The 26,265-nt window shown below is 32.0% G+C and overlaps 1 protein-coding gene across 1 annotated transcript in view; it reads right to left on the bottom strand.

Moving 5' to 3' along the window:
* The window catches only part of LOC108912684 (transmembrane protein 132B), a 126,295-nt gene that overhangs the window by 38,086 nt on the left and 61,944 nt on the right, over positions 1 to 26,265 (bottom strand). The window contains exons 5-6 of the mRNA XM_018718002.1: positions 14,718 to 14,876; positions 5,476 to 5,683 (exon numbers count right to left, since the gene is read on the bottom strand). Of these exons, the coding sequence (XP_018573518.1) occupies positions 5,476 to 5,683; positions 14,718 to 14,876 (367 nt within the window). The remainder of the gene's footprint in view (positions 1 to 5,475; positions 5,684 to 14,717; positions 14,877 to 26,265) is intronic.

Below are 26,265 nucleotides of genomic sequence, written 5' to 3'. Positions count from 1 at the left end.
ATGGTCGTAGTGGCACGGTTATGTGTATCTAGTCTCTGTCTGACACTGAAGACTCGATTGTCCGTTAGTAAAACTTTAATGCAAAATTAATTATGTGAAATTCAAAAAATTAGTTTAGAAATAGGAATAATATAACATTTGCTGCAACTGTTTTGTGAACCCACCTCACGGGAAAATCAGGGATATAATAGGGGCCATAAATGGTGCATAATTATGTCGAATAATTAATATCTAAATAGAAAATCTCGATTTACTTGAAAATAATATTTATTTCATGCCCATAGAAGCTTAGATATTGTTCTGTACTATTCTACAGTTCTACGGATGGAAATTTCGAGAAACAATGAAAAATATATACTTAAACAGCCGTGCTAAGGCTCACAGAGAGTTTTTGAAAGTTAAACTGTAATTTTCTTATGTGTACAATAATGTGAAAATTTGTAAATTATTACCTATATAAGAATTGTGCAAAATAAAGGAAATTTAGAACTTTTGTCCTTAAGTTTTTTTTTAAATTTTAAATGATCCAAAGGACGTGTTTAACTTAAGACATGGATTTGGAAAATACCCTGGAGTATGGATACAGTTCCAACTACAAACATATAGGGTGTCGCAAAATTCACGCAATATTTGAATTTTGCGTCATTTGTGCGGTAAAGTCTTGCCAACGAAAAAAAGACAGGCTGACAGCTGACACTTCAGGGTTATTAAAAATGGAGCACTACATGAAAGAACAATGTGTTTTCATGTTGAGCAATATTTGAAAAAAGAATGAAGGTTGGGTAGCTACAGTTCGCAATTTTCGTACAAAATATGGTCGGAATAGTGATTTAGCGTCACCAACTATGAGGACATTAATTGAAGGAATTCAGGGAGACTGGATCAATTAGCAATCTATAAACACTCTGACCGTCCTTCAACAAGTATTTCAACACAAAACATCGAAGCAATTCGTGAGAGTTTTATTGAGAGTCCACGAACATCAATTCGATATCGTGGTCAAGAATTGGACGTTTTAAGAACTGAAGCCTACTGACGACGCAGTTCTTTGGATAGATTATAGAACAAGTGGATGCTGATTTTTCGAACATTACAGGCTTTGGAAAACATAGCCCTCCGCACGGCCACCGACGCGCCCTGGTACGTAAGAAACACTGACATATTACGAGACTTACAATACACAAACGCTGCACAGACAATAAGACAAAACGCGGAGAAACGGTTTGACGTAGCCGCTAGACATGACAATCCCCTCCTCAGGCAAGCCGTTGACTACGTACCCGACGTGACCGACAAACACAAAAGACCTAGACACTTTTTGACCCCGGGTGACCACCCCAACCCCCCCCCCCCCTGCCCGCTAACCTTTTCTGTTTCAGAGACAGCCAGGATCAAGAAACGAAGACGACACACACACACACACATACACACCCCCCATACCCTCCTTTCCCCTCCCCTCCCGCGCTGCGCTAAGGGCCACCTTAGCAAAGCGCATCCCAGGCTGCATAGCCGCACTACCCTACCCAACCATACCACACATAAACATGACACTACCCCCGGGGTTTACACAGACGAGCCGGCGAAGCAAGAAGAGCACCAGAAGAAAGGGCCCTAGCCGGCGGGACCCAGCCAGGACAAAAGGAGGTCCCACAAAGCGCCTACACCGGCCGCATTTGCGGTCGGGGTAGACGACGGATGGGGCCCACCTACGAAGGCTGTCCAGGCCTACACGAGATGAGGCAGGATAAAGAGGGATAATCCCCCTCGATCCCAAATCATTGAGGCCAATTTCTAGCCATGGAATAATGGCGCGTATACATTTCTACCGTCTGCACGTTTAGTTCGACCAGACCTATATATGGGTATGCCTAAATAAATATGTCGATGGCTTCGTTAATCGACAAAATTATCGCATTTGGAGTTCAGAAAATTCTCGAGTGATTGTTGAGAAAACAAATGCATTCACAACGTGTCATTGTTTGGTGCGGATTTTGGGCTGGAAACATGATCGGACCCCTCTTCTTCCAAAATGCGGCTGGTCAGGCAATAAAGTTAATGGTGTTCGCTATCACGACATGATAATTCAGTTTTTTGTGCTTAAATAGCAAGATATGAACGTAGACGGTGCCATATACAGCCCGAGAAACAATTTAATTACTGCATAAGTCATTTCCTGGCCCAGTAATTTCCCATTTTAGTGATCAGAATTGGCCGCCCAGATCATGCGATTTAACGCCGTTGGACTTTTTTCAGTTTTTTTTTTATAGTCTAAGGTTTATGCCAACAAGCTCACGACCACCCACGCATTGAAAGAGGAAATTAAGCGCTATATAAACGAAATTAATCGCATTTATGCAAAACGGTCATGGCAAATTTCGACAAATGAGTGCGTATGTGCCAGCAAAGACGTGGAAGCCATTTACCCCGTATGCATGAATTTTAGGACACTTTAGAAATATACAATTCTACTATAAAAACCAACAATGTTATCATTTTTCGTTGAAGTTCCTAAAAATAGTATTCAACTGTGGGAATGATGTTTTTTTTTAATGAAAGACTCAAAATAAAGACATTTTTTAATATGTCTGTAATGGCATTCTAATACTTTTTAATACGGTTGAGTTAGGTGAGTTAGGCGAATGGTTTGAGTGATGTCTTTCAGCGAGCAAATAATTCGTTAATTAGCCCTCTTACTGATTGAGAATATTGATATGACTAGTGCCGACCAACCAAATCGGATACACTAGATCCACCGATGCAATCTGTAAACGATTCGATTTTGGAGTCCATACAAAAAGGACTGAGTAGCATTTCTTTTTCATGGTGATCAGTTCACTGACTGAAATCTTTTGAGTTTAGAAACACCTGCTTACTTGTTCCCATACCTATTTGTAAACCTGCAAGTTAGTTGCCTGGCTCGTTTTGTTTATAGATCAGAGTGTGATCTGTAAATTCTACTTTAGTAGCACAGTCCAGCGACTTCAGTAGCTCTGTATTATAGTACATCTACGTGTACGCGATTGCAAACTTAGATTCAGATAGATTTATTATTACAATTAAACAACGTCCGTCCATTTAGGAATCGTGATAAATTTTCAAAAGCAAAAATACAAAGTGCTGGGTGCCTTTAGTTGACTCGGTCACACCACCGAGTAGTACCACTCAATCGCGTGCTGTGAGTCGTCTGAACAACTTAACTGTCTACCCTTATAGCCCAGTGAAAATAGACATTCAAGGTTACAATAATTCGCATAAAGCTGAAAATTGGTACGATTGTTGGGAACACCATTATAAATGAAATGTGAAAAATCCCCATCAATCCCACATCTGTAAGAAAGATCAAAGTTCGCAAATATGGGTTTTTATATTTTTCTGCCAAACGGTATGTTTTACCATAAAAATAGGTCAGACAAAAATTGTAGATCATACAATTATTTATAAAAATTGCTCTTACACTTTTTTTCCTAAGAATCACCATTTCTGAGGTATAGCGATTCAAAAAGTTGAAAAAGTTTTATTTTTCATAATATGTACGCCGCCTATAGGTATACATCACTGGACCCGTAATACAAGTAAATATATCGGTCTGTGTAACTTATACGTCCAAATTGTACGATTCTGAGAATATAAACAGAAAAGAAACACAGTCTCTCATTTTATATACCCATATAACCTTGAACAACATCGAGTGCAACAACAACGCAATAAACGAGTGCAATTAGCTTGACTTCCTCCAACCTCTCCTCATCAACATCTATTTCGGGCAGAGCTGGGAGTCTTTTGACAAAAAAATACCAAATAGTATTTTAAATATAAAATAGTATTTTGTAATTAAAATACTTTTATTATAACTCCAAAAATATTTTGTATTTCGAATACTTTAACAAAGTAATTTCTATTTTGTATTTTAAAAAAGTATTTAAATGACTCGAAAAATTTAAAATACCCAAAATACCAAAAGCAAAAATTCTGTTTGCCTGTGACTGATATAACACGTGATAAAAAAATTACGCACCTGCACTGCTGTGCGTGGTGTTATTGCTATTCTGTCTACTACATTTTTGGTCACTATCATCACTGTACAAGTCAGTAGCCAATTATCAAGATTTAAAATACTTTATTTTATCATTAGTGGGCTATTCTAAGAAAAACTAATGAAAAATTATAAGTGAATTAAATATTCTGTATCTCAGTAATCCAAATGAAAATGAATGTTTCCAGACTTATGTCTAGTTTTTTTTTAATTTTTTGATGATCTTGAAATTGGGCTTGCCTTGTACATACAATATATATTTTTTAATTACATCTTAAGATTGATATTTCACAAAAATATTTTAAATACTTTTAATGAATATTTTCAATATATTTAATATTTAACATACTTAAAATAGTATTTTAAATACTAAATACTAAATAATTTATATTTAAAATGCTTTGCCAAAGAAGTATTTTGTTTTTAAGTATTTTAAAATACTTTCGTACTAGTATTTTGTAATTTGTATTTTAAATACATTTTGAAAGTATTTTGCCCAGCTCTGATTTCGGGTATTATCAAGTGTGGCTTGGTAATCAACTGGACCCAGAAGACTGGGGTTGGAAATTAATTGACAATACATTGGAACCAATCCAGACTTTCCTCCCACCTGCACCGGAAAATCTCCTCAATACAATTTTTTGCAATTGCAAAAAGGGGTGTAGTGCTAAGTGCGGCTGCAAAAAAGTTGGATTGTTTTGTTCATTAGCATGTACCAGTTGCCAAGGCCAGTCGTGCTCCAATGTTGAATCGCCATCAGAAGAGGATTCTACGATATCAGCGAGGAGACACCTGATGCATCGCTGTTAGAACAATTTACTTTTATCCAGCAGGAAGAAGAAGAAGGAAAAGAAGAAGACATTACACTTGTAGTTCTATTAGATAATTATCAATCAGACGAATAGTTTTCCCAATTATTCATAATTCACACCGCTTTCAGCATTTCCAATAGTACAATTTTTTATTTAATACAATATTATTTCCCTACCGGGGAAACCATGTTAGGAAAACGCGTCAAGTACACTACCTCACAGGTGGCGTGGAAAGTGTGCATATTATGGAGAACACAACTTTTTCAACTTTTTGAGTCGCTATATCTCAGAAATGGTGATTCTTAGGGAAAAAAAGTGTAAGAACAATTTTTATAGATAATTGCATGATCTACAATGTTTATTTTTATGATAAAACGTACCGTTTGGCTGAAAAATGCAAAAAACCCATATTTGCGAACTTTGACATGAATAAATTTTTTTGCAGATGTGGGATTGATGGGGACTTTTCACATTTCATTTATAATGGTCTTCCCAACATTCGTACTAATTTTCAGCTTTATACGAATTATTGCAAGTTTACCCCTATTTTGAGCTACTTGGACCGGGTTATTATGAATTGGCATTTAATGAATTAGATACGTAGAAATTATAGTTATATGTGAAAAATACCTTGCTTATTGGTACAACTGCTTGAATATCATCTTTCTGAATTTCAAATCTAGAAGTAGATTTTCTTCCCTCTGTTCTGTGGAAATCAGTATTTTCTGATTCTTCTTGATGCGGTTCGAACCTTGCCGTCCAAACAATTTTAGCTCCGTCATACACTTCCGTTGCATCTTCTGTAATTTCTATTAGCCAAGTGAATAGTTCTGTAACTCTAAAACAAGATGTACGTATTAACTTTTTAATAATAGATAAGTATATCAATTATTTATCTTTTGGTTAAGTTAACGGATGTATTTTTTAAGGGAAACACTTGTTTATTTTTATTATTATTAAACTCATGCTATACGTTGTTTGGAAATCGTGATAACAGTTCCTAAAATATCTAATAACGAGTGAAAATATGTAGTTTGCATCAGGTTAAACCTAACCTTTAACTATTAAAATTTAAATAATGCAAGAAGTGCCTATATTTTTTCACAATTTTGTTAACCTTTTAAATTTTAAAAATTAATCCTTTAAATTTTAAACATTAATCCAATTACATTACATACGAAGACCTAGCAGATACATTTTTGGGCATAATCCATAAATTATGCACCTGTTCTACATTTTACCTACAGATGATGTAATTGTGAAGGTACTAATCGCATTCTTTGTTTATCGAGAAATTTATATTCCATGAACAAACAAAAATTATCCATGTGGATGTTCACTCAGTTCTGAATATTCTTTTCTCACTGAAATCTAGAAAGGTACAAGAGTTTTAGAATTAAAGTTAGATACTCGCGTTACATACAGTGTGACCCAATAAGAACTAATCTAAAAAATTTTATACGCGCGATTTTAATGATTTTTTTATATATCGGTTTTCTAGAATCTAGATGTACTTGTTGAACTCTTAGAGCATATACTACTGGAGCAGCGTCCCATTGGCCGAGAGGTATGTGCTAGCTCTCTCTAGAAGCACGTGATTAGCTGCCGTCCTCTCCCCCATCGCCCAATCCCCCCAATCGCATGCTGCTAGAGAGAGATAGCATATATCCTCCTATACCTCTCTCTTTCTCTACAACCTCCGCTACACTCGGCCACTGGCACGCTGCCTCCAGTAGTTGTATGCTCTAAGGTTGAACCTATTACGATGATCCAATTGCTAATCCACAAACTATTACGATTTTTTTTGCAATCAATTTTTTTTCGACAATTACTTTAGGGATTTTTTTTATTAACAATGTAGCGTTCTTCCGCATCACTTAAATCCATTGTGCCCAAATTTCATCAATTTTTATAGAAGAATATTTTTTTATATACCTAGCCTCAAAGTATTATTTACTGAATTTGTGTTTTCGTAAAAAAATGTAGAAGACATTGGAAATGTCTGAAAATTATTGTTAATCTACAATATTGTTCCTCTACTTACTTGACAAATTTAACTATTAACGTAAAAGTAATAGCTAGTAGCATTTATTTCAACAAATTACGTAAAAAAAGAAATGGAAGTTTGAAATATTCTAAAATAAACAAATAGAAATAACTTAAATATTAGATATCTCTACAAGCCTCCCCGTTTAACTATTTCGTACCGCCTCAAAATATTTTTCTTCTCCAGATCCGAATAAAGGAGGCATGTGCAACTTAGAAAAGTCCAGAAGAATATACGTTTTTACGTTAATACTTAAATTTGTCAAGAAAGTAGAGGAACAATATTGTAGATTTACAATAACTTTCAGACATTTCCAATGCGATCTACATTTTTAACGGAAACGCAAATTCAATAAATAAAACGTTTGAGGTTGTATAAAAAAATTTTCCTTGATAAAAATTGGTACATTTTGAGCCACGGCGGTTTTAAGTGATACCGAAGAACGCCCCGTTACCACATGTTTAATAAAAAAAATCCCCAAAGTAATTTTCGAAAAAACTGATTCCAAAAAAAAAATCGTAGTAGTCTGTGGGTTATTTTTTAAATTTGATTTCCTCTAAGACAAAATACAAATTTGTATAGGAATTGTCAAAATAATTGCTTTACAAACTAAACCATAAAAAACTCGCCTAAAGTATAACAACTGTAGCGTAAAAAACCTTTTAACACATTTTTAAAAACTTTTAAATTTTTAGCATGCTTAATGTGATCATGATTAAAAATCTTAAGACCAAGACATATCCGTGAATTCAATGAATTTTATATTTATAAAAATTTATATGATATTTATCACTTTGCCTTGTATTAATGCAGTGAATATCCCTATTCTTCAAAAATTTATATTTATTTATATACACATATACAGATAATTCATAAATCCACAAACAACATAAAATTAAAATTCCAAAATTCTTAAATATATTCCTACACGACACAGTATTCGCAACACCTGCCATACATCTTAATATTTTTTTTTGAACAATAAAAATATCTGAAAATAAAGTTGAACCACCCCATAAGTACAAACCATACCTCAACCTAGACTCAACTAATACGTAATATATATATTAAGTAGTTGTTCTTTAGTTAAAACGGATTTTACGTTCCTAATTAAATATGTCACAGAACTTAATTTAATATTCAATTGTTCACAATGTAATTTCCAATTTAGACCTTCGTCAATAGCAATTCCCAAAAACTTAATAGCATTATTACTAACCAAATTGTGCTTTCCAATTTTTAAATTCAATGAATTACAAATTTTTTGGCGATTTTGAAATCTTATATACTGAGTTTTCTCTACATTACAGTGTTGTTTGTAAGAAACGTACCAGTTATTTAAGATATCTAACACCCTATTGCATTTATATTCTACATCATTATCAGATTTAGCTGAAATAATAACAGATTGATCATCGGCGTACATAGAAAGAAACATTTCTGGTATTAAAGTATCTAATTCATTGATGTATAAAATAAACAGTATCGGGCCCAGAACTGAACCGTGAGGAACTCCTATTTCAACTTTTGTGTAAATCACCGTGTTCATCACAATGATGAGTCAAGCTTACATATTGTCTCCTATCTTTCAAAAACGAGGTAATCCAATCTAAAGGTACGCCCCTTACACCATATGCATATAATTTTGTCAATAATTTATTATGATCCACACAATCGAACGTTCTCGTGAGGTCGCAAAAAATACCTTAGCAACTGGATCATCGTAATGGGTTCAACAAGTACATCCAGAAGACCAACATATATAAAAAAAATCATTCTTAATGTAATCAGAAGAATATTCAATTGGTGCTTCCGTCTGTTTAATATTAAAATTGATGTTGCTCGTATCCTTTGCAAATAGATAATTCAAATATTTAATTTGTTATCTATTCAGTAAAATTTTGAAAAAGTAGTGTTATTTTTTTGCGGACCGGCAAGCATTTCTGATCTGACCGACGGCGACGCACGGTTGGGAAACGGGTTTTGAGACAGAATTCCAAGAAAGTGGCAAATATCGTACGGACGTACTTCAAATTGAAAAACTATAATCATAAACACCAAAAACACAATGCAATACAACCTGTTCACTCAGAGACACAAGCACTAATGATCGTCTATTTCAGACAATAAATGAAACGAGTACCTGCTTTATTGCAATTACACCTTTAATAATTCGTCTGGTATTTTATTTACATCCAAAATAATTAACTCCGTTTTATTGGTACCTGGTGTAGTGTCATGTAAATACCTTAATATTTTGTTGATAGAAAAACTGAGATTTTTTAATTAAGTACCTGAAACACCAGGATATTTATTAACATATCCTTTTCCTTTTCAACTAGTTTTCAATATTTAACAATGAATTTAAATATGATAATTCAATATTTGGAAACAGACAACAATAATGTTAAAAGAAAAATAAAAAGGACAAGCGATTATTTCACTAAACGGTGAAAAGCTTTAATAATGTACAAGTGTCAAATAATGATTAACAAGCAATTGACTACTCTCATTGAAACTGATGACATTCGGGATGGATGGTGTTAGTCCGGGATAAACGCTCTATCAATTATCAAATCAATATTAATTAACTGATGGTAACTCACTCTCCAATGGCCGCTGCAGACTCGGTGTCAGGAGGTTCACGTCTGACAAGGGTTATGGTAGCCCCAATTTGTCTGGGGTTGATGTCAACCGTAATGTTCCAAGCTGGTGCTCCAGCAGGCACTGCTTCTTGAATACGAATTCCGTTTTTCACCCGGGCTCTGAAAAAAATCAAATTGAATATTAGTTAAATATGATAAAGATGAAGTATCGACAAACCGAAGTTATTAAAACATAAATTCTGGCATTTAGCAAAGTAGACAAAGGGGCGATATTTTATTTAATTTTATTCATCTCTGACTTTTTTTTTAATATCAATTTTATATGTACGCTTCGACAGCAGTGCGGTGGTCTATGGGTGCGATACACATTTTTCATGAAGTGGCAATTAAAAGTGTAACCGCTGCACTGTAACGTATTGTGTTGCAGATTTAAACTCGGTAAATGCAAAATTTAATTAATAAAAATAGTGTTTAGTTAGAATTACCTTAAGAAAAATTATCAGAATTTTTTTGCAAATGGCAACTTTAAATAACAAAATGCGAGGAATAAAAAAATATATTTTAAAATATTAAGAAAATTTAAAACTTTTTAAGACAGAGTAAATAAATAAACTTTACCAGTTACATGTCTCCACTAGCATACAATTATACTGGCAATATCTAGTAAAGATCCATCAGAGTTGCTCAGCACAACTACTCTAACACAACAAATATAACAAAGAAAATAATACAATACAAAAATAATTACAAATCTCTTACCCAAAATAGTTAATCAAAGTATACAATATAAGTAGTACATATTACGTTGAATACTACATAAGACCTCGACTAATCGTAAAAAATTCCTTGATTCCTTTTCGAAATGTAGCAACATTAGATGATTTAATATTTACTGGTAACGAATTATACTTTTGCAGTGAATTTAGAATTAGGTTTAAATATTGTAGAAATTTGATCAAATTTTCTAATATTGTAATAAAACCTAATGCGAGCATTATGAATTTGTTGTTCAGAATTATCGTCTACGCTGCCTCCAGTAGTTGTATGCTCTAAGGTTGAACCTATTACGATGATCCAATTGCTAATCCACAAACTATTACGATTTTTTTTGCAATCAATTTTTTTTCGACAATTACTTTAGGGATTTTTTTTATTAACAATGTAGCGTTCTTCCGCATCACTTAAATCCATTGTGCCCAAATTTCATCAATTTTTATAGAAGAATATTTTTTTATATACCTAGCCTCAAAGTATTATTTACTGAATTTGTGTTTTCGTAAAAAAATGTAGAAGGCATTGGAAATGTCTGAAAATTATTGTTAATCTACAATATTGTTCCTCTACTTACTTGACAAATTTAACTATTAACGTAAAAGTAATAGCTAGTAGCATTTATTTCAACAAATTACGTAAAAAAAGAAATGGAAGTTTGAAATATTCTAAAATAAACAAATAGAAATAACTTAAATATTAGATATCTCTACAAGCCTCCCCGTTTAACTATTTCGTACCGCCTCAAAATATTTTTCTTCTCCAGATCCGAATAAAGGAGGCATGTGCAACTTAGAAAAGTCCAGAAGAATATACGTTTTTACGTTAATACTTAAATTTGTCAAGAAAGTAGAGGAACAATATTGTAGATTTACAATAACTTTCAGACATTTCCAATGCGATCTACATTTTTAACGGAAACGCAAATTCAATAAATAAAACGTTTGAGGTTGTATAAAAAAATTTTCCTTGATAAAAATTGGTACATTTTGAGCCACGGCGGTTTTAAGTGATACCGAAGAACGCCCCGTTACCACATGTTTAATAAAAAAAATCCCCAAAGTAATTTTCGAAAAAACTGATTCCAAAAAAAAAATCGTAGTAGTCTGTGGGTTATTTTTTAAATTTGATTTCCTCTAAGACAAAATACAAATTTGTATAGGAATTGTCAAAATAATTGCTTTACAAACTAAACCATAAAAAACTCGCCTAAAGTATAACAACTGTAGCGTAAAAAACCTTTTAACACATTTTTAAAAACTTTTAAATTTTTAGCATGCTTAATGTGATCATGATTAAAAATCTTAAGACCAAGACATATCCGTGAATTCAATGAATTTTATATTTATAAAAATTTATATGATATTTATCACTTTGCCTTGTATTAATGCAGTGAATATCCCTATTCATCAAAAATTTATATTTATTTATACAAACATATACAGATAATTCATAAATCCACAGACAACATAAAGTTAAAATTCGAAAATCCTTAATAGCCCAGTCATTATAGACATGAAAGAGCCTGTTTCGGGAAAAAAATACTATTAGAAGTTTCTCTGCGGCATATTGTTCGGAAACCCGTTATAAATAAAATATCAAAAAATCAACTCGAGGCTAGTTGGGAAACTTTGTTTTAACAGTGGTCAAAGTTATTGAAAAGTGGTTTTTTGACTCGCGTAAAAAAACTATTATTCACAGCGAAAAAAGTTTATACAAAAAAAGGTAGGTAAGTATTAAATAAGCCTATAAAATGAGAAAAGTCCGATTAAATTCCGATAATTTGTTTATGCACAAGAGCTCAAAAATGGTCGAAAATTGCCGTTTTTTTCAATTGCTAATAATTAATGCAATTTTCATCGCAGACACTTGTAATTCAGGATTTTTGAGGCTTTTTTCACCCTTAATAAGTGGTAAAAATTTCAGCCCGAAANTCAAATGTTCGATTGTTCAAATTGTTAAATTATTCGAATAATTTGAATAGTCATATTATTCGAATAGTTACATTTACATTTATTCGAATTTATAGATAGTACTAATTCGAATATTCGAATTATTCGAATATGATTCCCAGCACTAGTTTAGACCATCCGTTGCTTAAAAAAACTTGCTCGTTTTCATGCTTTCTATAACCCTTTTCAAGGAACGTACTTATTTCAGAAACACCCTGTATACGATTTATGTTTTAATTTATTGGTATGACTTTCATTTTGCACAGGCAAAAATGGTTACGAATTGAGGAATTTTCTCGATTGGGGCAGACAATGAAAAATGACCAGCCTCTCTTAAATTAATATTTTATAACTGCCAAAATAGTTGCAGTAATGCAAGGAAAGTTGGCTTGAAATGTATAGCAGTGTGTACGAATTGCAGTGGCCAGTAAATTGAAAATGTGCCAGAATAAATTTTTGATAATAGTAATTTTTTATTTCCTCTAAGACAAAATACAAATTTGTATAGGAATAGTCAAAATAATTGCCTTACAAACTAAACTATAAAAAATTCGTCTAAAGTATAATAACAACTTTCGACTAAAAATCCTTTTAGCACATTTTTAAAATTTTTTAAACTTTTAGCATGCTTAATGTGATCACTTAAATGATTAAAAATCTTAAGTGAATTCAATGAAATTTTATATTTTAAAAAATTTATATGATATTTATCATTTTGACTTGTATTAATGCAGTGAATATCCCTATTCTTCAAAAATTAATATTTATTTATATACACATATACAGATAATAAAATCCTTAAATATATTCCTATACGACACAGTATTCGCAACACCTGCCATACATCTTACAATTAATATATTTTTTTGACCAATAAAAATATCTGAAAATAAAGTTGAACTACCCCATAAGCACAAACCATACCTCAACCTAGACTCGACTAAACCGTAATATATATTAAGTAGTTGTTCTTTAGTTAAAACAGATTTTACATTCCGAATTAAATATGTCACAGAAATTAAACTTAATATTCAATTGTTCACAGTGTAATTTCCAATTTAGACCTTCGTCAACAGCTATTCCCAAAAACTTAATAGCATTATTACTAACCAAATTGTGCTTTCCAATCTTTAAATTCAATGAATTACAAATTTTTTGACGATTGTGAAATCTTATATACTGAGTTTTCTCTACATTACAGTGTTGTTTGTTAGAAACGTACCAGTTATTTAAGATATCTAACACCCTATTGCATTTATATTCTACATCATTATCAGATTTAGCTGAAATAATAACAGATTGATCATCGGCGTACATAGAAAGAAACATTTCTGGTATTAAAGTATCTAATTCATTGATGTATAAAATAAACAGTATCGGGCCCAGAACTGAACCGTGAGGAACTCCTATTTCAACTTTTGTGTAAATCACCGTGTTCATCACAATGATGAGTCAAGCTTACATATTGTCTCCTATCTTTCAAAAACGAGGTAATCCAATCTAAAGGTACGCCCCTTACACCATATGCATATAATTTTGTCAATAATTTATTATGATCCACACAATCGAACGTTCTCGTGAGGTCGCAAAAAATACCTTAGCAACTGGATCATCGTAATGGGTTCAACAAGTACATCCAGAAGACCAACATATATAAAAAAAATCATTCTTAATGTAATCAGAAGAATATTCAATTGGTGCTTCCGTCTGTTTAATATTAAAATTGATGTTGCTCGTATCCTTTGCAAATAGATAATTCAAATATTTAATTTGTTATCTATTCAGTAAAATTTTGAAAAAGTAGTGTTATTTTTTTGCGGACCGGCAAGCATTTCTGATCTGACCGACGGCGACGCACGGTTGGGAAACGGGTTTTGAGACAGAATTCCAAGAAAGTGGCAAATATCGTACGGACGTACTTCAAATTGAAAAACTATAATCATAAACACCAAAAACACAATGCAATACAACCTGTTCACTCAGAGACACAAGCACTAATGATCGTCTATTTCAGACAATAAATGAAACGAGTACCTGCTTTATTGCAATTACACCTTTAATAATTCGTCTGGTATTTTATTTACATCCAAAATAATTAACTCCGTTTTATTGGTACCTGGTGTAGTGTCATGTAAATACCTTAATATTTTGTTGATAGAAAAACTGAGATTTTTAATTAAGTACCTGAAACACCAGGATATTTATTAACATATCCTTTTCCTTTTCAACTAGTTTTCAATATTTAACAATGAATTTAAATATGATAATTCAATATTTGGAAACAGACAACAATAATGTTAAAAGAAAAATAAAAAGGACAAGCGATTATTTCACTAAACGGTGAAAAGCTTTAATAATGTACAAGTGTCAAATAATGATTAACAAGCAATTGACTACTCTCATTGAAACTGATGACATTCGGGATGGATGGTGTTAGTCCGGGATAAACGCTCTATCAATTATCAAATCAATATTAATTAACTGATGGTAACTCACTCTCCAATGGCCGCTGCAGACTCGGTGTCAGGAGGTTCACGTCTGACAAGGGTTATGGTAGCCCCAATTTGTCTGGGGTTGATGTCAACCGTAATGTTCCAAGCTGGTGCTCCAGCAGGCACTGCTTCTTGAATACGAATTCCGTTTTTCACCCGGGCTCTGAAAAAAATCAAATTGAATATTAGTTAAATATGATAAAGATGAAGTATCGACAAACCGAAGTTATTAAAACATAAATTCTGGCATTTAGCAAAGTAGACAAAGGGGCGATATTTTATTTAATTTTATTCATCTCTGACTTTTTTTTTAATATCAATTTTATATGTACGCTTCGACAGCAGTGCGGTGGTCTATGGGTGCGATACACATTTTTCATGAAGTGGCAATTAAAAGTGTAACCGCTGCACTGTAACGTATTGTGTTGCAGATTTAAACTCGGTAAATGCAAAATTTAATTAATAAAAATAGTGTTTAGTTAGAATTACCTTAAGAAAAATTATCAGAATTTTTTTGCAAATGGCAACTTTAAATAACAAAATGCGAGGAATAAAAAATATATTTTAATATATTAGGAAAATTTAAAACTTTTTAAGACAGAGTAAATAAATAAACTTTACCAGTTACATGTCTCCACTAGCATACAATTATACTGGCAATATCTAGTAAAGATCCATCAGAGTTGCTCAGCACAACTACTCTAACACAACAAATATAACAAAGAAAATAATACAATACAAAAATAATTACAAATCTCTTACCCAAAATAGTTAATCAAAGTATACAATATAAGTAGTACATATTACGTTGAATACTACATAAGACCTCGACTAATCGTAAAAAATTCCTTGATTCCTTTTCGAAATGTAGCAACATTAGATGATTTAATATTTACTGGTAACGAATTATACTTTTGCAGTGAATTTAGAATTAGGTTTAAATATTGTAGAAATTTGATCAAATTTTCTAATATTGTAATAAAACCTAATGCGAGCATTATGAATTTGTTGTTAAGAATTATCGTCTCTTTCTAATAATGCAGGGGCTGTAGTAGGCTATTTAAACGCACGCTTCTTTGTTTATTCTTTTTGTACCGCAGCGTGTTTATAATATTTACCTATACGTATTTTAATATTCTGAAAATAACTTTGGTAAATTGCTCAGTACTTCCGATAACAGAACTTTATTGGCTTATTCTTTTCCTGGAATTCAACAAATACTGTACGGATTGTACTCGTAGATGCTAACTAAATCTAATATCCATATCGAGATGTCGGTCTGGAAACTCCGGGAGGTAATTTTATGGATTAAAATAATAGTAGTATGTAATGATTTTTTTTTTGAATTGTCAATTATTGTTTGCAAGTTACAGCTTGTCAAAGTTCAATTTTTTTATTTTTCTATTTAAATAACTTATTTAATTCTAGTTCGATTAGTCTCTCATTTGGCACACCCACTAAGTAGATGAATCTCTATTGGACTAGTCAGAGAAATGTTTCATTATCCACCGCTAGAACTCACAATTTGTTTTGTTCATATCTTTTTTCTCTTGTTACACGTCACAGAAATTTAAACATTATTGAAAAGAGAAACAATATCAGAAAAGATTATGTACATACTCTTTGTTCAAGCCGATAAATGTAACCGTTTAGCAGGAAATCGCTATTAAAGTGTTATTAAACATCAAATTTTTGATAATACTTTCTGCAATTAATCAAGCTGCCATGCTGTAATACCTTCTCTTGTAAAACCAGCTTCGTTAGTAAATAGTATAATTCTAATAGTATAATTCTATATTAAATACTGATTTTCAAAAATTTAATGACCATGCTGACCAAGCATGAATGTTTTTGTTTTACTTTCATTATTAATAAGTTTGTGAGTATTAGAGTATCTGTTTATAGCAGCAAGATCCGAATTAATATTTTTTCAACAGCTATATTAAGGCCACCAGAATTAAAAGAATAATTAATTTGGGAATCATCGACAACTGATGAAATGAAAAAATTTAAACAATTAAACCAAATCTTACATATATAACAAAACAGCAGTGGGTCCCATATACTACCCTAAGGAACCTCTTCTTTAAACATGTTCTAAGTAACTGTCATCTAAAAGAACATTTTATGTCTATAATTTTTAAAAAATAACAACAAATTACTATCAAAATGCTTTACTACTTTACTATATTCAAGTAAAATTAAGCAAATATAGGATTCGTTAAACTGTTAATTTCTCAAGTAGTTTAGACGTGACTGCAGGTACATTTATAGATCTAAAATGAGTAATAAGCGTAGGGTTAGTATTTTCAGCAAGAGATCTTTTTATTTTTCTAAACATTTGAAAAAGGAATAACTTTTGTCTAATAATATTTTTCGGAGTTACATTTTTGTCTGGCATTAATACTAACAAGGTGCATATGAATTTAACGAATATCTGAGTAGCATATGATATTTTAAAATTCATTGCTAGTCTAAATATTATAAATATATTGCATCAATAGGCTCCACGGGTAGAAAAATTTTTAAGTTTTTAAAAAAACGGTTAAAATTTTGGCACTTATTTTTGACACCCTGTTTACTTTGGCCATATTAACAAAATTTCGAAACGATTTATATTGGTTCCATTCTACTTCGACTTGTAATGTTCTCTATTTGGAATGAGTTTTATTTCTTAATCTTCATAATGAAGATTTAGTATCGACATTCACATTAATAAATTAAAAATACTAAATTCTCGGGATGAATTTCATTTGAGAAGACTCGAGACTCTTAGATGCGATTCAACCCAGGAAGTCCAGTATTGTCCACACAAATAGGCGTGAAACATTCAATAATGTAATCTGTCTATCTGTATGTACAAGTATGTATACAGGGTGTCCCTGAAAAGGATGGACAACGTTTGACCTACGGTTCCTTAGATGAAAATAGGACTATTTAGCCTAACTTACCTATATACAAAAGTGCACTGAGATATAGCCTTCTAAATATAGACTAGATAACCTAGTTTTTTTCAAATAATTTGAAAACTAGTTTTCTTAAAAACCTCAAATTTGGTACACTTATTTTTTATATAAGTTCAAAGTAAGTAAAAAATTTGGTTATGATACATATACAGGATGTTCTTTTTCTAGTGCCTGTGCGCCACTGGCTACCCCGTAATTTTTTTGTGTGTACACCAGTGATGCCAGAATTTATATTTTTAAGAATAAGCACTATTTTAGAAGATTTTTTTGCTCTAAGAAAATTTTGATATCGTTATGGATTTCGAGTAAAATTGGCATTTTGATCACATTAAATACAGGATGTCCCGAAATGCATGCAACAAAATTTGGTCATAGATTCTTAAGACAAATTTAGGGGACCCGTATTTTTTCTTTTTGCCAACTGGCCCCCTCTTTCGGAGTTACAGCCCCCTAAAATCTGCCCCTAAGAAGTCTTTTTTATATCTCAAATCCATGTTGTACGAGAATCACTAAATTTGGTACACATGGGTTTTATGACATGTGGAATCTCACAGTGCTACGCTTTTTGGCGAGAAACCCCCTTAAGACCCTTTTTCGTGGGCCCCCCTTGTCTGTGGAAGCAGAGAAATTTGATCGCAAATTTGATTTTTTTTTTAAATTATTAGTTAGCTAGAAAGCCATTGAATTTAAAAACTTTTTTGTCTCTTGATATTTGTTTCGTAAAACGCAATGTTTTTGAGGAAAATGGCGAATCACGATATGCATTCGATTACATTTTGACATTTTTCTCGAAAACATTGCCTTTTACGAAAAAAGTATAAACAGACAAAAAGTTTATAAATTTAATGGCTTTCTAGTGGATTGATAATTTTTAAGAAATTCAAATGTGTAATCAATTTTTTTTGGCTCCAAAGACAAGGGGGCCCACGAAAAATGGTTTAAGGGGGTTCCCCGCCAAAATATGTGGCACCATCAAATTCCACATGTCATAAAACCCTTGTGTACCAAATTTAGTGATTCTCGTACAACAGGGTTCTGAGATATAAAAAAAAGATTATTCTTAGGGGCGGACTTCAGGGGGCTGTAACTACGAAAGAAGGGGCCACTTGGCAAAAATAAAAAATACGTGTCCCTTAAATTTGTCTTAAGAATCTGTGACCAAATTTTGTTGCATGAATTTCGGGACACCAAATATTCCGGCAAATCCACGGGCGTACGAATAATTTTTTTAAAGGAGGCAGTAACCCACCTCAGACACGTCACTGGTGGGTGAAATGGATAACAAATATCTCTGTTTTATTCACCATAACTAATGTGTTATTAATACCAAATTTCAGTTTAATATCTGTTGATGTTTTAGAAATATTAATAAAAATTCTTAAAAAAAAGTTTGTCTTCAACACCCTATATCTCACAAACGAAGCGTTCTAAGACCTAGGTTCGTAGGAACTTTTCTTATTAAAAAATGAATGTCTATCAACTGTTGGAATCCTACTTCAAAAAACTGACTCACCCCGTCTAGTTGTAGGTTTAACATTTTAAACATTTTTTTTTATACATGTTAAATCAACGGTCAAACAAACTATTTGGTACGTGCCAGTACGACACTGGTTGGAATGGGTATGTTTTATAAGGCATTACCAATGTTTTTATAAAAAATGTACCTAATATGTTGCTTTTTGTCAAACTATTGTTCTTTTTAGACGACTTATTATCTTTTAAATTTATATTTTTTACTACTTATGTAGGATGTCCAGGTTGTCACTGTTTATTTTTTTAAAATTGATTTAAATTGAGCAAACTGCATGCTTTTAGTAAGCTTCGAAGTTTCAATAAAACTAACTAAAAATCAGAGCCACTCGTGAATGACTGACATTGCAAATTTTTATACGTTTTGAAGTGTGGTGATTAGTCAAATTTATGAACACCCGGACACTGACACTATGGTTATAAAAGGGGAGGCTTAATGGAACGAATATCTGGGTATATGAGGTGAAAATGGTAGTACTTAATTGAATTTATGAGTTATTTGGGACGTATAAAGTGCTAGGATTAAATATTACCCTCATTTTACGTTTTAAGAAAATAAAAATCTCAGGTTAAGTTTTAGTGTACCTAATCAAAGTTAATTGGGTGAGGAAATGTATAATTTTAAAAGAAATCACGTCTCAGGCAAAAATAAGTTTATACAGGCTGTAAGTGTGATTGGACTTATATAATCCCAAAATTTAATAATTCTATTAAATAAGGAACAAGTTATCTAACAGAAAACTCAGAGTAATATATAAATAATGATATAAGAAATACACACAAAAATAAACAAATAATATGTTGACTAAACATGTCAACAAACATGTTCATGGAGTATCTTACCCTACCTTATTAAGATCCATGTTCTTATTCGGTATTTACCTATTGGTCGGGATAATCTGATATCGTTTTGCAGGAGTATCGTTTTCTCCTACCAAAACTTAGTCTCTAACCATATCAACTCTTTCTTGATTCGTATACATGCTTTTTCATAATATCACACATAAACTTGAAAATTGAAACACAAAAATACACTCCGCCGTCAATAAACGTTGAAATAACTTTTAAGTTGTACACATACGACACAAAGGCGCTTCACTAAACACTAGTTATACAAATTCAATTTCGATTCCAGTAAAAACTATTACTTCACACAAAACGTCGCGATTTTGCCTTCGCTCCTCCATGTAAATCGATAAACTGAAAACTACAATAACGCGTATTTTTAGATTTTTTGAATTTACGTATTTTTTCGAATCTAACCACACATGCACATATTATTATATAATATAATCCATACAGCGGTTTAACCAATATTATTAGACAAAGTATAATTCTGAAGGCAGTATCTCCAATAGTTTTATTTAATCGAGAAGGCAATGAAAACAATATACATACTCGTTATGTCTTGTGATGACAATTAAATACTATGTCTAATATGTTATTGCTTTTTCTTCACCTGTTTGTAGCGCGTTATTACAAAATGCATTATACTATTAATGAAAAATTTGACATAATTTGTGCATATATTGGAAATAATAAAAATGGTGCAGCTGCCCAGCGACGCTATAGACGGGAATTTGGCAATATTAGAGAAGGTCCATGCAAAAAAAAATTTCACGAATTGTTAGAGAATTTGATTATCGAAAAACTTTAAAAAGAAAATTAAAGCATTGCATCAGAAATGAACATGTACAATTGCATATTTTATTATATTTTCATGAAAATCCCGAAAAGTCTACTAGAGAAGCAGTACGTGATACGGACATCTCTAAGACAGGAATTGTAAGGATTTTAAACAAAAATAAATTAAGCCGTTTAAGTGCCTCCCAATACCTAAATTCATGGGAATGCAAATAAATTCTCGAAGAGCATATGCAGGTTTAGAAAATGATAGAATTTTTTTTAGAATAATACTATACAGGGTGTCCCCCCATCGGGAACTGCGTCGATCGATAACTAGGAAAGTACTGTTACGAAAAATTTGAAAAATTGGCAACATGGCAAAGTCCATGGGACGAACACAACTAACATATTTAGAACTCTTCAGCACTTCCGCTTATACAGGAAGTCGACACCAACTTCGTTATTTTAAATAGGACACCATATATATTATTGCATTTTCGGATTCTACGTGAAATTTAATGGTCACGTTATTAAAAATTCCCTATTCCTAGGAGTTATAGAATTTGAGATATTAATATTTAAAGAAAAAATTTGACAGACGCAAGGGTCCGCGAAGATGCTAGTAACTCTTGTTAGGAGTGTGATATCAAGTGGATTTTTGGTAACTGTAATGAGGTACCTGTAAGGGCTGAATTCAGCAAGAAAAAAAATACATAATTGTACTCATCTCAGAGTTGTCCCATCCTGTAAATTGTGACACAAATTTGAATATCTGTGATTATTCTTATTTAACAAGCATTAAATTAGATGAATTCGATAAGAAACCACCGTTTGCAGAATTAGGATAATTTGCGAATATATTTTTTTAAATTAATTTATGTGACTGAAAATGGTGACAATTTCCAATAATTCGCATGAAATAGCATACAATTACTAATTTCCTCGTTAAATTTTTATTTTCAAATAAAATTTTTGACAATCACATCTGTGTTCGTGGTGACTAATAAAATAATGATAACCGTTAGATATTACAAGAAGGCAAATGCAATTACTTCAATTGCTGTGTCAAAAGTGATTAATACACAAATACTATCATGCCAAATTCATTTCAATGAGACAAAGCGTTTTAGAGTTATTTGGATAATACTTATTAAAATTTTAAAGGCATCTAGCGGTAAGTTGGGTTAAAACATCATATTCATTTATAAAACACCCTGTATGTAATGATCAATAAAGTGCAAGATAAATTTAATAAAATAAAAACTGTAAAATGTCTATTTTTAATTTAACTTCATTAGAAAAATACTTATCTCTATTAGATTAAGCGTCATGGAAAGTATGTGGGTGGTAGATAAAAAAAAGTAATTTTAAAAGTGAATTCTGAATTGAAAGCCTGCAAACTAATTTCAACAACTGTCACTTAGAACATTCACTCTAAAGGCACAGTTTGGACAAATTCTCAGCTGGACCGTCAATTTATTGCAAAGTTAGAAAACTCTAGAAACTAATCCGACGACTCGACGAAGTTTAAAATGAAAACATTCATTTTGAAAGTTAAAAGTACAGTTGATTTTGTAGAAATTCACAGGAATGTTACACTATAGGTAATAATTTAGCTGGTACTTAGCAATATTTTTCCTTTCCAATATAATTTATGAAGTTATTTTGTTTTATTTTAAACAACCCAAGTAGGTAGGTATTTGATATTCTTATCAATTGCAGCTGCTTCACTGCAGGAGTGGCGCACTATAAATAATGTCCCCAGACCTTTTTCCCTTAAAATAACCTAAAGAATTTCTTTATTGTCATAACTTAGTTACTTACTACGAGTTTATTATACAGGGTGATCAAATGGAAACGAAACAGAGCCATTTTCAGGAACTGTGTCAAGATTGTAGAAAAACGCTCAGACCCGTCGATTTTAGATTAAAGGGGGACATTCTTTGCTGGTATTTTTAACTCCGCCACTTTCACCCCCAAGCAAGGGTAAGCATCACCCCAAAATATTTAAATGGTATTGGGGGTTGAGTAATATTTCTTTTGAAAGCTCTTACAATTCTCTTTACAACAGACTTTAAATTTTATAATTCCGCCCAATACTTATTAAGAATTTTGATTTTAAAGTTGAAACTTATGTACAAACAATTAGTAAGTATCGGTAAAAATGTCAGTCATTCGGGTTAAGTACGCCAATGGTATAAATTTAGTATTTCTTGCGTTACATTGGTTTTTGGCGATTTGTTATCACTTTCGTAAAAAAACACAATTGTAAAAAACAAATTAATGCTATACACACACAATGAACGTAAAATTAGTGGATTCCAAATTACTTTCTATTAGTATTATTTGGAAGCGTTGGTTGGTAGTTTATTTAATTGTGTTTTTGAAAATTAAACACTATGGTTTATTCCATTGCGGAAAGGGTAGATATCATTTCGTTTTACTTTAAGAACAATAAATGTGCGAATAGAACAGCTCAGCTATTTAATGAACAATATCAAGATCGACATGTCAGGAGGAAGTATGTTCTAGAGTTAGTAAAAAAATTTCAAGAGACAGGGAACGTAGTCAATAAAAAACGAGAAATTAAAAAACCTATAGTTAATGAAGCTAATGAAGTTGCAGTTTTGGGACAAGTTCATATTGATCCTACATTAAGTACGAGGCAGCTGGCATCTGTGTCTGGGATCAATCGAACTAGCATACAAACTATTTTGAAGAAGAATAAATTCCATCCATACAAAATACATTTAGTCCAGGAACTTTATGAGGATGATTATTACCGCCGTTTGCAATTTTGCGAAATAGTGAGTGAGCGAGCAGGCAACGATCCACAGTTCCTTTTTAACATCTGTTTTAATGATGAATGCAGTTTTTTCTTGAACGGAACGGTAAATCGTCACAATTGCCGCTATTGGTCCGATTCAAACCCAAGAGTTTTCAGGAGATGCATACACAGCAACCAAAAAAATTAAATGTATGGGCTGAAATTTTCGGTGACCGGCTGGTGTTTTTTTTTTCTACCTGGTAATTTGACTGGCCAAATGTATTTTCAATTACTGGAAGACGCTATTGACTCTGCCTTGACTGATATTATTGAAAATTTTCCAGAGTATGATGATTATTTGATTTTTCAACAGGACGGTGCTCCTCCGCAATATACGTTAATTGTTCGTCATTATTTGGACCAACGTTTTCTACGGAATTGGATTGGGAGAAGAGACAGCATTGAGTGGCCTCCACGATCACCGGATTTATCGCCCCTTGATTTCTTTTTGTGGGGATACCTAAAAAGTAAAATCTNGAAAAATTAAATGTATGGGCTGGAATTTTCGGTGACCGGCTGGTGTTTTTTTTTCTACCTGGTAATTTGACTGGCCAAATGTATTTGCAATTACTGGAAGACGCTATTGATCCTGCCTTGACTGATATTATTGAAAATGTTCCAGAGTATGATGAAAATCATTTGATTTTTCAACAGGACGGTGCTCCTCCGCATTATGCGTTAATTGTCCGTCAGTATTTGGACCAACGTTTTCTACGGAATTGGATTGGGAGAAGAGACAGCATTGAGTGGCCTCCAGGATCACCGGATTTATCGCCCCTTGATTTATTTTTGTGGGGTATACCTAAAAAGTAAAATCTATAAAACACAACCAGCGTCTCTGGAAGATTTGCGTCAAAGAATCGTCGACGAATGCCGTCGAATCACTCCGGAAATGATTCGGAACGTGCGCAAATGTTTCGAACAAAAGCTTTATTCTCGTATGGAAGCGGGCGGTCATCAATTTTAACATTTAATCAACTAAGTAGTAAGTAAGTAACTAAACATAATTTAAATTTTAAAATCTAAGTCTGTTGTAAAGAGAATTGTAAGAACTTTCAAAATAAATATTACTCAACCCCCAATGCCATTTAAATATTTCCCTAAAAGACTAGACCATATCTCAGGTGACTTTCAAAATTTGAAAAATATAAAGTTTTAACAGTGTTAATACCAGATATTTGACGTAAGCGATTTAAAGCATAACAACTAGATGCACATTTACCGCAACCCTTATTTACATTGGCTTGCCAATTTAGGGCGTGACCAACAACCTAACAGTTTAAATTCAGTTACCTGTTTGGCAGATTGATTTTTAATTTAAAAAAAAAAACTAGATATATAATCACGTTCAATCGTATGCATAAAAAAGTTTTATCATTATTTATAACCAAACAATTTTTCTCAAAATAATATAAAACAGTTGATATATTAGAGTTTAACGTTCTTATGGTATCCTTCAAGCATTTAGCACTTGATACAATAATTGTAGGTAATATCGTCAGCAAAGTCACAGTGGAAAATATTTATTGATCTTCCTATGTCATTAATATACAACAAAAAAGCAAGGGGTCCAAAACGCTCCCTTGTCATACTTCAAGTTGATCAGATTTTTCATAATAAAAATCTACATATTGTTTTCTCATGCAAAGATATGATCTTAGTAAATCAATACATTTCCCTCGTAAACCATAATAAGTTAGTTTAGTTAAAAGCAATTCTTGATTCACACAATCGAACGCCTTTGAAAGGTCTATGAATAACGCAATTATTGTTTGTCCTTTATCTAACTGATTACAAACATAATTCAGAAAACTTAGTAAGGCAGTAGTAATTGAATGATTTTTCTTAAAACCATGTTGATTTGGAGAGAAAAGTTTATTTTGTTCTAGAAATTATTATTCTGTGACAGTAATTTTTCAATGATTTTAGAAAAAATAGATAATAACTAAATAGGTCTATGATTTGAAATTTGCTTAGGATCACATTTTTTTATATAGACATATTATTTTTGAAATCTTTAACATATCCGGAAAAATGCTATTTTTAAAACAATCATTAATAATTTCACATAAAACATCACTAATTATATACGCACTTTTTTTACTATTATAACCAAAATATTATCGTGCCCAGTCGAATTACTGTTTCTTAAGTTATTAATAACATCTATTAATTCAGTTGACCTGATATAAAATGAGCAGTTAATGTTACATGACATTGATTGTGCTCATATTTCATTTTATTCGAAAATTTAATAGTTTCCATTACTTATATAAAACGGAAATTTTATTTTACTGAGAAAAATGTTGAAGATTTAATAAAATTTTTAAAATGTTATTCGTGAAAAATTACCTCATTAGATAACTTGCGTGGTGTGAATATTCACATCACGGTCACTGTCTATTGAGAATTTCCTTTTTATTTCATTTTTTCCGTCGTCTAATAAGTGGTATAAAAAAGTTGTGGGAATGTAAAGAACATTTAACGTACAGTCGAGTATACAGTGTACCCGCATTAATGTAGAATTTTTATTTTTGTATTCTAGATTTTATTTTTAAATACTTTTATATTCTTTAAATTTAGATTTTAGAAAAGCTAGGATC

This window comes from Anoplophora glabripennis, unplaced genomic scaffold, assembly GCF_000390285.2.
Source record: "Anoplophora glabripennis isolate ALB-LARVAE unplaced genomic scaffold, Agla_2.0 scaffold852, whole genome shotgun sequence".
NCBI classification, from domain to species: Eukaryota; Metazoa; Arthropoda; class Insecta; order Coleoptera; family Cerambycidae; genus Anoplophora; species Anoplophora glabripennis.
The sequence above is the reverse complement of the archived record's forward strand: the minus strand, read 5'-3'. Positions and strand labels throughout refer to the sequence as shown.